Source organism: Phacochoerus africanus, chromosome 9, assembly GCF_016906955.1.
Source record: "Phacochoerus africanus isolate WHEZ1 chromosome 9, ROS_Pafr_v1, whole genome shotgun sequence".
Taxonomy (NCBI): domain Eukaryota; kingdom Metazoa; phylum Chordata; class Mammalia; order Artiodactyla; family Suidae; genus Phacochoerus; species Phacochoerus africanus.
Window position 1 is genome coordinate 61,956,111 of NC_062552.1, and position 14,739 is coordinate 61,970,849.

Genomic DNA, 14,739 nt, shown 5'->3' on the forward strand with positions numbered 1-14,739 from the left:
ATATTAAAGCAGAAGGTAAAGGCTCTATCTAAAGGGCTACTAATCAATTCCAAGGGATTTTATTTTACTTATTTTTCTGACCATGCCAGCAGCATGTGGAACTTCCCAGGCCAGGGATCAAACCTGCACTGCAGTTGTGACCATTACAGTTGCAGAAACGCTGGATCATTAATGCACTGTGCCACAAGGAAACTTCCCATTCCTGGTGATTTCTGCCAAGCCCTTCCTTTATTTCAAAGAGAAGCTACAAACTGGATTGCACTGGGCAATTTTCCAATTTTTAAAGTATGGGACAAATTTTTTGTCTAACAATGTGCGAGACAACTAAAACACAAATGTGGATTGGGTTTTCCAATAGTCTCTTAGTTTTCAACTATTGTGTAGCGAGACATATTAAACAATGTAACTCTTTTCTTAATACGTCAGGTACCTTCACATCAGTCTATCTCTGTTCATGCTGTTCCTTTTGCCTTGAATGTTTTTCCTACTACTTTAAAAACAAATGAATCCTCAATCCTCCTTAAAGTTCAACTCAGTTGTTCCCTCCCCTGTGAAATAAGCCTAATTAATCTCTTTGAGTATCTTGCATATATTTCTAACACTGGTCACACATATATTCATTTATTTATTTAGCTCCCTAGGTGAATGGTGATTTCCATGCAATAGAAACCTTATTCATAATACGCCACATACATCACATACTTGTGTGAATACATTCTTCCCTTCATTTCCCCAACCTACCAGGCAGATCCATGTGGTTCCCAAGGGCCAAGACACACCCAGCAAAACTCTGCTTTACAGTTCTGGTTACGACAGACCATGTGATTACAACCGCCATCCTTCTCAATTGTGACATGGCATTTGGGACATTCCTATGAAGAGAAACTATAAAGTTGGTGTCAATGCTACACTGAGGAGAAGCCAGTTCTAGATTTGGTTTATTTTTAAATACTACATTTACTGTGATTAATATATGTAAAGCACTTAGAACAATGTCAAACATTTAATAAGTACTACTGAAAAATGAGATGCTATTATTACTGGCTTTTAAAGATTTTTTTTTTTTTTGGACGGCTGGGGAAAAAATGTTAAGGAGTTATTTTTAGTGGGGTTGAGGAAATATTTTAAGTAACTTTTAACTATACACATAGAAATAGTTTTGTGAGAGGTAAAACAATTTGTTCATATAATGTACTCCTCTAGTATCATCAAGAAGTAATTACTGAATACTTCCTATACACTGTTCTTAGTGTTTTATATACACTAACTCATAATCCTCATAGTGGTCCTATTCCTATTTCCCTTTGTCAGATGAATAAACTAAACAGAGAAAAATTTGAGACTAGCCCAAGGCCACACAAGTAGCAAATGGCAGAGTCAGGATTCAAACCCAAGCAATCTGGCCTCAAGAGTCAGGCAGGCAAGACTGGTAAATTGTTTTTGTGTCTAATGAGTTTTCCAACTTTCTTCTGTCAAGTACCCTTGTTTTAAATTTTTCTCATTGTGGTCTATTTAAAACTGTGCTATATAGAGATCATGTTTTTTCTTTTTTTTCGTTTTCCCCAAGTCTTTACCATTTTCTTGGTAGCTAATGAGCCAAAGGTATAATCCTGCAGGTACATGTTTTGTTTTTTCTCTTGAAAAAAATCTAGAAAATTCCAACTGGCATATAATTTTTAATAAAATTATTAATAAAATGTAAAGCTTGTATTTCTGCTGTATGTATTTGTGTTTGATGACTATTTCTCCCATAAAGGAGAACAGACTACACTGCCCATAAAAGAAACTGTAGTAATTTAAAATAGATCAATATGGCAATTTTTATTATACATTTTAAATCAAATTATTGAAATCAGTCACATAAGAAATAATACATTTTCCCAAAGAAGCTAATTCCAGGCTTAAAATATCTATCTCATTCTTTATTTTTTGGCTTTAATTAACTAATAGTATTAATTTTTTTTTTTTTTGGTCTTTTTGCTATTTCTTGGGCCGCTCCCTCGGCATATGGAGATTCCCAGGCTAGGGGTCAAATTGGAGCCGCAGCCACCGGCCTACGCCAGAGCCACAGCAACACGGGATCCGAGCCGCGTCTGCAACCTACACCACAGCTCACGGCAACGCCAGATCGTTAACCCACTGAGCAAGGGCAGGGACCGAACCCGCAACCTCATGGTTCCTAGTCGGATTCGTTAACCACTGCGCCACGACGGGAACTCCTATTAATTTCTTAATATGTCAACAACCTACAAAAATGTACTAAAGGAACTAAAACCAAAAATAAACTCCTGAAAAGTCTCAAGAGAAAACTCATTTTATTTTTCTTTTCTTTTTTTGTCTCTTTAGGGCTACACCCATGGCATACGGAAGTTCCCAGGCTAGGGGTTGAATTGGAGCTACAGCTGCAGACCTACACCACAGCTCACAGGCAACAGCAGATCCTTAACCCACTGAGTGGTTCCAGGGATCGAACCCACGTCCTCATGGATACTAGTCAGGTTTGTTACCGCTGAGCCACGATGGGAACTCCAAAAATGCTGTTTCATATAAAACTGCCGAGCAGATAAATCTATTACAAATTGCATTCTGACTCTACCTTCTAAACAAAGTCAAACATATTCAAGCCTAAATTCTCTATTTTAAACATCTTGGAATATTCAAGGATTTTTCTAGATGCAGAAAGAAGGCTACAGTTTAATCAAACTGGCAGGGAAAATATAACTGCCCTATCCTAAATATTAGTTTGACAGCATATTTAAGGATTCTGGGACTTTAATGAAATTTCTGGTAGGGAAATCTTCACTTTTCAAAAAAGAATGCTTGGCTAGGAAGTTATTTATTTATTTTCTTCTTTTTATGGCCATTCCCAAGGCATATGGAAGTTCCTGGCTAAGTGTCAAATCAGAGCTGCAGCTGCAGCTTAACCCACAGAGCGAGGCCAGGAATTGAACCAACAACCTCACGAACACTGCCAGGTTCTTAACTCACTGAGCCACAATGGCAACACCAGGAAATTTTTTTTAAATAACAAAATCAATTATTTTTAGATACTATAGTAAAGTTTTCTTAAGTTATATTTAACATGATGATTTTAGCACAGATATATTAATTTCAACACTACATTCCTCAAATATGTGGACATTTATTTTATGAGCTAGGACTCAATGTTTCACTGCTAATGCTTTCTGAGTGAGAGAAATGTATACATATATTTTAATCTTTTGGATTTGAGCAGAGTACTGATGGTATAAAATCATGTACTAATGGCTATCATTTCAGCACTCCTTCTTATCAGTGTCTTCTGACTGAGTGATGGAAAGGGTAACTCTGGTCAAACAATTCTGTGTTCTCTTTCTTTTCTTGGCCTTGTCCACAGCATGTGGAAGGTCCTAGGCTAAGGATGAATCCCACACCATAGCAGTGAAATCAAGCCATAGCAATGATGACATCAGATCCTCAACCCACTGAGCCACCAGGGAACTCCTAGTATTCTTTAAAGCATCATCTTCACATGTGAAAGACAATAATAAAAATAGATAGCCCATGAATAATAACCCTACTATCCATCACCCAAGTCACTTCCTATGTATGGATAGATTGTAAGACTGAATTAAAGTTTGGATGTTGATACAATTTTCTACTAAGAAACTGGCTGGTTACACAGATGGGATTCAAATGCCTGCTTATTACTTAGTGATAGAAAAGAAGTCCTCTCATAAAGATAGGACTCAAGATTACTTGCATTTGTAAGACATCTGTCTAGGGTTAAAGTGGTTCATGGCACAGTGAGACTGAATTTTGAAACCAGAATCACAAGCAGTGTAATTCAAAAAATTAAAAACAGGGAGTTCTCTTGTGGCGCAGCAGGTTAAGGATCCAGTGTTGTCACTGCAGCAGTTCAGGTCACTGCTGTGGCGTGGGTTTGATCCCTGGCCCAGGAATACGTGGGCTTGACCAAAAAAACCTCAAGGATATTCATATTATCCCAGAGCTTCTAATTCTCAGGATTCAAGTCTCTTAATAAATTATATTTTGGAAGTTTAACATGTTAAAAAAATTTGTTAAGCCCAATTCAATTACGTAATAAAAAGTTACTCAGTTATTCTGACTGAATACTGCCCTAAAGAATGATTCCTTAAAAGTTAAACACTGGGCTTTTAAAAAGCAGAAATATAAAATAACCTAGTAATACTAAACTAGGTAGAATAAACTGTACAATACATTTGTATACTACAAGATACCCAAGAAGCACTTGAAATGGCATTATCAAACTCCAAGGCAGAAAAATTACCCACTATTTTTCTGATAGAAGAAAACTTCTAAAGCAGAGTACTGTGCACATTGCAGTAATTAATAAACAGTAAAGGAAAATCAGTATTATTTCTTCATTTTATGGCTATACCTATGGCATACAGAAGTTCCTGGGCCAGGGGTCAAACTGGAGCTGCAGCTGTGGCCTCTACCACAGCCATGGCAACACTAAATCCTTAACCCACTAAGGGACACCAGAGATTGAGCCTGCATCCTCATGGATACTAGTTAGGTTCTTAACCCAGTGAGGCACAGTGGGAACTCTGGGAAATTATTAATAGGTAATCACTTTGAAAAGAAAAAGCAAACTTTGAGGAAAAGTAAAACAAGGCCTTTTACTAGGTAAACATACTGCTTTTGCTAATGCTGTTACACCTATCCTCATCAGTTTCAATACTAAGAGTTTACCGAGGGAAAATACCAACCTTTGTGTTAGCTGCAATCCAATTAGAAGTTTCACTGTCATCGTCACACTTTTTAATCCACTTCTTCAACCACTGTTTGAAAACAAGAACTGTTAGATAGAGTACCACAAAAGATTTAAGAAAAAAGAAGAGCAAATTACTTCATCACTTAAATAGTCAAACTTAAATGTAAAAGCCAAAGGATAAGATTATCACTGGGTTTACATCCTTTTAAACCAAGAAATCCTATGATTCTCGAATCTAGTCCAGGTAAATACAAAACCAACCACAGGAAGACTTTCTCTGGCTGAAGCTAAGTGGGGAACCTTGAGCTTGATGAGAAGCCCAGCTGCAAAGTGTGTCACCCCTGTTAGCTAATTATAAAGCCTTCCAAGGGAGGAGACTTAATCATCAGTATCCTGATAATAATCAGGAGATGATTTACTCCTAAGGAATGTTCTCTGAATAATTGCGAAGATCATCTGAAATAAAAAGGACAAAACATACTCTTTCATCCACTAGTGGATAAATAAAATTGTGGGCTGTGGCTTTCAGTCATTATGTCTTAGAAGTACTCTACTACCTTATTTAAAAATGAAAATGCCAGGAGTTCCCACTGTGGCTCAATGGTAACAAACCTGACCAATATCAATGAGGACATGGGTTTGATCCCTGGCCTCGCTTAGTGGGTTAAGGATCCGGTGTTGCCATGAGCTGTGGTGTAGGTCGCAGATGCATATCAGATCCTGAGCGTAGGCTGGCAGCTACAGTTCCAATTTGACCCCTAGGCTGGGAACATCCATATGCCATGGGTATGGCCCTAAAAAGACAGGAAAAAAAAAAAGGAAAAAGAAAAAGAAAAGGCCAGCGGAGTTCCCTGGTGGTCTAGTGGCTAGGACTTGGCACTTTCACTACAATAGCCTGTGTTCAGTCTCTGGTCTGGGAACTGAAATCCCTCATCAAACTGCTGCACACCCTGACCAAAAAGAAAACAATGAAGAAAGGGACAGGGGGAAGCCAGGTAAACTCACCTTACACTTTACAGGGTCATGCCAATTTTCTCCACAGTTAAAGCTGTTAAGTGACACAAGAGTCACAAGAGTTAAAGAATTATCCTATATACTGTGAGTAAACAAACAACTTCATGCCTTATAGTCCCTCAGTACTTTCACCAGTTTCTGGTGAATGGCAAATAAAAGGGCAAGAATCATATCTATTTTATTCTACAGTAAATTATTTAGGATTTAGTATTAGGATCAGCATATATTGGGTGTGTGAAGTGAGGAATGACACTTGTAAGCATGAAGACATGCTATGATAACAATTTCATAATACATGACTATCTTAATAGCTACCAAACTGTTAAACAATGAAATCAGTTTAGTTACATCTGTATTTTTCAAATAGTTTTTAATATGTATAATTCTTTGCTGCAACCATTCTCTAACTGAAATCAAAACAAAATCATTTCACTAATTTGAAATTAAATTTTAACCAATGCTGGAGTTCCCGTTGTGGCGCAGTGGTTAACGAATCCGACTAGGAACCATGAGGTTGCGGGTTCGGTCCCTGCCCTTGCTCAGTGGGTTAATGATCCGGTGTTGCTGTGAGCTGTGGTGTAGGCTGCAGACGCGGCTCGGATCCCGCGTTGCTGTGGCTCTGGCGTAGGCCAGTGGCTACAGCTCCAATTTGACCCCTAGCCTGGGAACCTCCATATGCCAAGGGAGAGGCCCAAAGAAAATAGCAAAAAGACCAAAAAAAAAAAAAAAAATTAACCAATGCTTCGTAGGCATATATGAAATATTTTAAGACTCTAAATGAAGAATAAAAGTCTGACTTTATAGGGTAATTCTATAATTTAGTACTAACACACAGTGACCTGTAGGAAGCAAAGAGGTCACATCTTTGCATAATCCAAACAAACGAACCCCAGCCCAGCAGAGATAAATTGTACCACAGTATAAAACAAAAGATTATAACTAAACATTCTCTAAGACAAATATTAACTGCTAATTCCTCTGTTTTCTAGGCATATGGTAAATACATGTTTAACAAGTATAAATTAATAATAAACACAAATGCTTGTGAAAAAATAAACATGGAATGGCTGATTGATTAGCTAATGAAATAATTTATAAATGCCAAAAACCCTTTGCAAATTAGAATTAAGTGCTGTAATTTAAGTCAAGATAATGGTTAATTTTTGGAAAAGAAGATGAGGAATGGGATGGAGAAGGGAACACCAAGAGGCTTTAAATATATCTGTCATGTTCTATTTCTTGACAAAAACAAAATACTGATTTTGATTAAGCTGGGTTATACCTAGGTAAGTAGCCATTGCTTGTTATTCTCTATACTAATGTCTACATTCAAAATATTTCATACTAAATGCATATGTGAAATTAGGTAAGGAATCATATTACACTCTCTGTCTACAGGAAACTCTGAAACAATAATGCCTATTTAATTTTTACCAAAATAGTATGTATTTTACACCAATTTAACCACTATGAGTTTATCTACTCTTTTCGGAAATATTTAGTATTTAATGAAGTGCAAGTCTAATCCTATAGATGTCTGGAGAGAAAAAGAATGATACAGAACACCAATAAAATGTCTATTTAGGAGTTCCCATTGTGGCTCAGTGGTGAACGAACCCGACTAGTATCCACGAGGACATGGGTTTGATCCCTGGCCGTGCTCAGTGGGTAAAGGATCCAGTGTTGCCCTGAGCTGTGTATGTAGGTTGCAGACACAGCTCGGATCTAGCATTGCTATGGCTGTGGTGTAGGCCGGCAGCTGCAGCTCCAATTCGACTCCTAGCCTGGGAACCTTCATATGCCATGTGTGCGGCTCTAAAATGACAAAAGATAAAAAAGAAAGTCTATTTGCTAGTTATAGAGCCTCTTGGCTTGATTAGCTTTTCATTCCTAAAAGATCCATAAAGGGAATGGAAGATCATTTTAATTCTTTAATATGGGGTATTGGAAATACCCTGTTAAGTTGAATCTAGAAGTCAAAGGCTAAAGACTATGTTATAGAACTCCCAAGAATGCATGTTACCAAGAGAACTGTGGCCAGAGGCCCCACAGAAAAACTCTTAGTTAAAAAAAAAGCACATCTAGGAGTTTTTTTGTGGCACAGAGGGTTAAGGATTCAGCATTGTCACTGCAATGGCCCAAGTTCAATCCCTGGCCTAAGAACTTCCACATGATGCAGATGCAGCCTAAAAAAACAAAACAAAACAAACAAACAAAAAATCCCCGGTATATCTAATCAACCGAGTTTTATCTTTCTAAATGTATTTGCACTTTTTTTCAGTCTTTTTTTATCTTTTCAGGGCCACACTTGTGGCATATGGAGGTTTCTGGATAGGGGTCCAATCAGAGCTGTTGCTGCCAGACTACACCAGAGCCACAGCAATGCCAGATCTGAGCCTCGTCCTCGACCTACACCACAGCTCACAGCAACACCAGATCCTTAACCCAATGAGTAATGCCAGGGATCGAACCCACAACCTCATGGTTTCTAACTGAATTCGTTTCCACTTCGCCACAATGGGAACTCCGCCTTTTTTTTTTTTTTTTTTTAGGAGTAAAATTACTTGTCAGAGCAAAGGAATTTAAAATCAAATAAAACAAAACACCTGTTTATTTTATTTCCTGAGATAACCTAAAAACAGATCAGAAGCCATAAAGGCACCAAACATAATTTACAAAATAAGCAGTTAATCAGAAATGAGAAGTGAATTCCTGTTCAGATCTTTAAGTCTGCTCCTATATAAGTTCCAGTGAAGCAGACAAGAAAATGTGATTACAGCTGCATTTTTCCCCCTAAGAAAATGAATCCAAAAATTAGAGCAACAAAGAAAGAGGAAAAATTATTTCAATATGTGACTTGTAGGAAATTCCTTCGTGGTGCAGCGGGTTAAGGATATAGCACTGCGGCAGCTGTGGCAAAGGCCCCAACTGTGGTGCCGTTCAATCCCTGGCTCGGGGACTTGAACATGCTGTGAGTATGGCCAAAACAAAAGAGGAAAATGTACCTTTTAAATCTATTTTTTTTAATTAAAAAAAATTTTTTAAAGTATAGTTGATTTACAGTGTTGTGCCAATTTCTGCTGTACACCAGAGTGACCCAGTCATTCATATATATATGAATAATATATACTATTATTATATATTATAACATATAATACTATTTAAAATCAACATCACCCACCTACCTCAAGTAAAGAATTTTTTCTACTATTTACTACTGAAAATAACTAGAAAAGCTACATGCACTATTCCAATTTAGGAATCACTTGCTTACCAAAACTGGCGCCCACATTTGCAGCGAACAGGTTTAGCGTCAGGATATTGAACTTTCACAACATGGTGGCAATCTGGGGCAGGACACCACTTTAACAGTCGATTACACTGACATACAAATTATAAAATAAAAAATGACAGCAAATCACATCATGATGGAAGATTTCCTATTACACCAAACAATTACTTACATTACCTCCCCACACTCACAAAGTGGGGATGAAATCTGCAGTCAATACTTAATCTTTTACACCAATGCTTTTGGATATACTGTTTTTCTAAGATTATAGATCCCTTGAAGACCTGGTATAATAAAATATATAAACTAATTACCTATTATGTGATCAAGCATCAATGTGCCTATGGTTCTATTGAAGGGCAATTTTAAAAGATGAAAGAAAACAAGATATGCTTCTACTCAGAGAAGAAATTTACATGCTATAGAATAGTATGAAACTAAGGGATACACATGGAATCTCTCTTTGACCATAAAAAACTCTTCTAAGAACAAAATCTACTTACCATACCACAGGAAAAAAATGCATTTTAGTTCTCCAAAAGAAATATTAGCTTATGAAGTACTTTTATTATAGCACAAAATGTGGCTTAAGTAACACTCCATGAGAACTCAAGTTTATTGACCATTTCAAAAAATGTATTCCTAAAAATTGCTATCTCCTAGAAGATCTGACCTTCAATTTAAACTCCAATAAAAAATGAAAATTACTTTCTACAATTAAAATTCCAAGTTATACTGATGCTCTTGTACAGAGGCTGGCAAATTTCCTACACATAGAGCCAGAGAGGAAAGATATTTGGTTCCATGGGACCATAATGGCCTTTTTAGGAACTACTCAATTCTGCCACCGTAGCACAGAAGCAGATACAGAATAAATGGGCATGTTCAAATAAACCTTTATTTATAAAACAGGCAGGCCATAGTTTGCCAACTTCTGTTAAGACAGACATTTAATAAAACAAACACTCTACAGCATTCTTTATTAAGAGTTTACTGGTAATGGAAGCTAAAACAAACAGAGATGCAGCAAGGTTAGAGTGCTGAACATAATTAAACACGACAACACCAATAATCAGCTATATTTCTCTGCTAGGGAAAAGGAAGACTACAAAAATAATTTTATTATCAAAGCTCAAGATCTATAAAAAGACATCTAATTATTGGTTTGTTACATTCCTTTGAGAATGAAGGTATTTTGGTATGCTTCATAAGTAAAGACAGTAACTCAAGTCACTGTAAATGTGTTTCTTATATAAGACATACTGATATTTCTATTAATAAACAGAATTCCTTTTATTTAAAGAAAGAAAACTTACAAGAAATCACTTACCTCTACAAAACTATTTGTTATTAAATGCTGATACTTTAATTTAACTTTTGAATCTGTGATCAGGCGCCTAAAAGTGAGAATAAAAACAGTTTATTAGGAGATTTTCAGCTAAGAGTATTTTCCACATTTATAAAATTCCAATGCTCTGTTATAAAAACTGCCTTAATTTGAAAACACTAAAATACACATAACCTGTCAACAAATATAATTGCAGTAATCAAAACAATAATTTCAAAGTCTCTATGTTTATTTTGGTAGATGCTTCCCTCTGTTTTCTTTTCTTTTTTGTCCTTACCTACAAAATATTAACTTTTGAAGTATTTTTATTATAGGCCAAAACATGGCTCAAAAAACATTCCATGAGAACTCAAGTTTATTAACCATTTCAAAAAATATATTCCTAAAATTGCTGGGCCAGGGATTGAACCTGTGCCACAGCTATAACCAGAGCCACAGCAGTGACAACACTGGATCCTTAACCTGCTAAAGCACAAGGGAACTACCTCTCTCTCTGTTTCTTAAATTCTAAGATACCCTCCCCCGCCCCAAATCAGTGCCCCCACCCCCCACTTTTGCTTTGTAGGGCCGCATCACAGCATATGGAAGTTCCCAGGCTAGGGGTTGAACTGGAGCTACAGCCACTGGCCTATACCACAGCCACAGCCAATACCAGATCCAAGGTGCATCTTGGATCTATACCACAGCTCACGGTGATATTGGATCCTTAACCCACTGAGGCAGGCCAGGGATCAAACCTTCATCCTCATGGATACTAGATGGATTCATTTCCACTGAGCCACAATGGGTACTCCCAAAAAAATCAGTGCTTGAAATAAAGGAATATCAACAGAAATGTTCACAAACAGATCTAGGTTTTGTATATATAATTATGATGGCTCCTCCTTCTGAAATTTCTTGGTAATTTATTAGAAATGCTTACTAACTGCAACCTGTCTTTCCTTGTCCATCTAGAACACTATATAATTCACAAGAATTTCTTGAACTCATAGGAACCCAGGAAAGTGAAAAACCCTGAAACTTAAGTTTCATTAGTTTTAATGGCAAATACTCTCGTGTTTTTAAGAAAATGACATTAAAGCAGAAAAAGAGTAACCATTGACAAAGCAAGAATGTCATCAAAAAATGCACAATACAGGAGTTCCTGTCATGGCACAGCAGAAACGAATCCAACCAGGAACCATGAGGTTGTGGGTTTGATTCCTGGCTTCGCTCAGTGGGTTAAGGATCTGGCATTGCCGTGAGCTGTGGTGTAGGTTGGAGATGTGGCTCATATCTGGCATGGCTGTGGCTGTGGCCAGCTGCTGTAGCTCCAATTATATACCTAGCCTGGGAACCTCCCTATGCCATAGCTGTGGCCCTAACAAACAAACAAACAAACAAAAATGCATAACACAATTTCACTAAAATATTTTCAATGAACAAGAAAGTTTAGTACAACTTGGCCTCATGTAATTCTTGAGTTTCTTATCCCACTCACTGCTCTTCTTCCACAAGACCCTATATCCTGTCCTGTGCCATTTTCAGTGTATTCCTCTCACATCTATATTCTTTCAAAATACTATGGATCACCCTTTCTCAGAGGTTTTTGTTTGGGGCGATCTCCCTTGGAAAGGAAACAAAAGATGATCACAGTGGGGCTCTGAGGTGAGACAGCTTAGGTTTGAATATTGGTTTCATAACTTACTAGCTATGAACTGAGGGTAAATTCTCTGACTTCTCTATTTTTCAGTTTACTAATCTATAAAATGGATAGCAGAAAAAGAGCTGTGAGATAGAATAGTGCATGGCAAATAGTAATCACTCAGTAAGCACTTAGATTATTTTATTTTACGCAGCTAATATTTATTATTACTCAAGGCCTTTTCTGACAATTTCCCACAGCAGTCTAGATGTAAATCAACACCCCTCAGTTCTCATGGCACAATATAAATCTTTTATAAAATGTGTCACAATTTTCATTAGACAGCTATCTGTATAATCATTTGTTTAATATCTGCCTTTCTGCTTCCTTTCCCCCAACCTAACAATAAGCTTGATGGAAAGATCTTTTACATCCAATACACTGCCTGGCCTCAACATTTTGAAGATGAAGTATAAAAAGAATTAGTGTACTTGGCAGTTCCTCAGAAGTTAAACAAAGAACTACAACATGACTCAGCAATTCCACTCCATGCCATATTATTTTCAAGAGAATTTAAAAAAGGTGTTCAATAAAAATCTTGCACATACATGATCAAATAATAACACAAATTTTTTTTTTTTTACAAAAAGTGGAAATACAGAGTTCCCTGGTGGCTCAGCATGGTCATTGCTGTGGTGCAGGTTTGATCTCAGCCACTGCAGCTCTGGTTCAATCCCTAGGCCAGGAACTTCCATATTCTGCAGGTGTGGCGGTAAAAAGAAAAAAGTATTAATTGGAAAGAATCAGACTCAAAATAAGAATCCCTGATTTCCGAATCTTACTGATTTTCAAATACCTTACTGCTATTACCCACAATGCTTCTCTGATATGACAAACTCTAATGACATCTTAGAGATGACTATAACTTGAACAAATAAAGGTCTGCAATAGCTACTAGGCCTTAGTTAATTTGGTGATAGGGAAGAAAAAGAAAGTGATTTCCCCTATCTTGGAAATACTAAGCACTCTCAAGAAGGCAAGTGTCAACCTGGCTATTGATAAGCTAATTCTCTACACGAAGTACCTGCTGCCATCACTTAGGTTGAAAATATGCCAGCCAACTCTCATCATAGAAGTCAGCTCTTTATGAGGGTAAACATAATGACTTCTACTGAATGCCTTCTTTTCTCCCGCTTTTTCAGCTGCACCCTCAGCATATAGAAATTCCGGGCCTGGGATCAAATCCGAGTCAGAGCTGTGACCTACACCACAGCTGCAACAACGCTGGATCCTTAACCTACTGTGCAGGGCTGGGGATCGAACCTACACTGTTACAGAGACAATGCCTGATCCCTAACCAACTGTGCCACAGTGGAAACTCTGAAACCAGGTAACTTTAAAACACAAGGATTGTTTTTGGTATGTCAAGTACTAAACTATGCCTTATATATCACCCTGAGTAACTCAATAATATCATACTTCAATTTAGGACTAATGATGAAATGCTTTTCTTTGAAAAGTTTCTTTCCAATTACAGACAAATATAAAGTAGGAAATAAAAATCATCTGTAACCCTAGCACTCAGGAAGATTAATCACTCAACATTCTTAGGAATCTGGGCCCTTCCCTCTTTTTTGGTAAGGGTATGGTACATAATTTTAAATAGAGACCATACCACATATTATTTTTTTGTTTTGTTTTGTTTCAGCTACACCCATGGCATATGGAAGTTCTCAGGCCAGGGACTTAATCCAAGCCAGAGCTGCAAATTACACCACAGCTACAGCAACACCAGATCCTTGATCTACTGTGCCAAGCTGGGTACTGAACTGGCACCACCACAAAGACGAGACGGATCATTAACCCAAGGTACCACAGCAGGAACGTATATCTTAGTTTTTTTTGTTTTTTAAAAACATTATTATAGGTACTTTCCAATGCCTTAAAATAATCCGTATTTTAATTATATTATTATTTAATTAAAATAATGCAAGACACTGGAGAACTTCCATAAATCTTTTTTTAATGGCTGTACCACACTCCATCTTCTCCTGCTGGCGGGTATTTGGGTTGTAGGATTATGAAATGTGATGATTAATATCTTTATAAGAGGCAGCACTATCACTGCTATGGTTTGGGTTTAATTCCTGGCCCAGGAATTTTTGTATGCCATAGGTACGGCCCCCCCAAAAAGAGAAAGAAATATAACATTTACTATCATATGAATACATCTAATCACAATCAAAGGTCAAAATGACCTTACAGTCATCTCTGGCTCATCTCCTTCTTTTATCAAAGCCTTAACCGAATCTACCTTGAAAACAGAACCAAAATCCAACCATTTCTCTCCACCTCCTTGGCTATTCAAACCATTGTCTCTGGTGGTTTAATAGCCTCCCAATTGGTTTACCTGGGAGGCTATTAAAACAGTTTTAATAGCCTCCCAATCTCCCTGCTCCCATTTATGCTCTTTTTAATACCAGGAGTCAGAGCAATCTCCTATGACCTCTGCTCAAAATCCTTTCACGACTCTATCTTAAAGGCCAAAGACCTTATAATGGCCTCTAAGACCCCACAGAATCAACTTCACCCAGCTCTCCCACACCTTCCTCTGCTTCCCTTTAATTTATAACTTTACATTAATAGCCCAAAAACATTTTTAGGAGTTCCCTTGTAGCGCAGCAGTTTAAGGATAGGGCATTGTCACTGCAATGGCGTGG

The 14,739-nt window shown here is 37.3% G+C and overlaps 1 protein-coding gene across 2 annotated transcripts in view; it reads right to left on the bottom strand.

Annotated features, from left to right (window-relative positions):
* The window catches only part of ARIH1 (ariadne RBR E3 ubiquitin protein ligase 1), a 116,794-nt gene that overhangs the window by 15,032 nt on the left and 87,023 nt on the right, over nucleotides 1-14,739 (bottom strand). For both annotated transcript variants that reach the window (XM_047797307.1, XM_047797308.1), the window contains 5 exons: nucleotides 10,378-10,444; nucleotides 9,030-9,136; nucleotides 5,747-5,789; nucleotides 4,737-4,808; nucleotides 742-872 (listed from right to left, as the gene is read on the bottom strand). In XM_047797307.1, coding sequence (XP_047653263.1) covers nucleotides 742-872; nucleotides 4,737-4,808; nucleotides 5,747-5,789; nucleotides 9,030-9,136; nucleotides 10,378-10,444 — 420 coding nt within the window. The remainder of the gene's footprint in view (nucleotides 1-741; nucleotides 873-4,736; nucleotides 4,809-5,746; nucleotides 5,790-9,029; nucleotides 9,137-10,377; nucleotides 10,445-14,739) is intronic.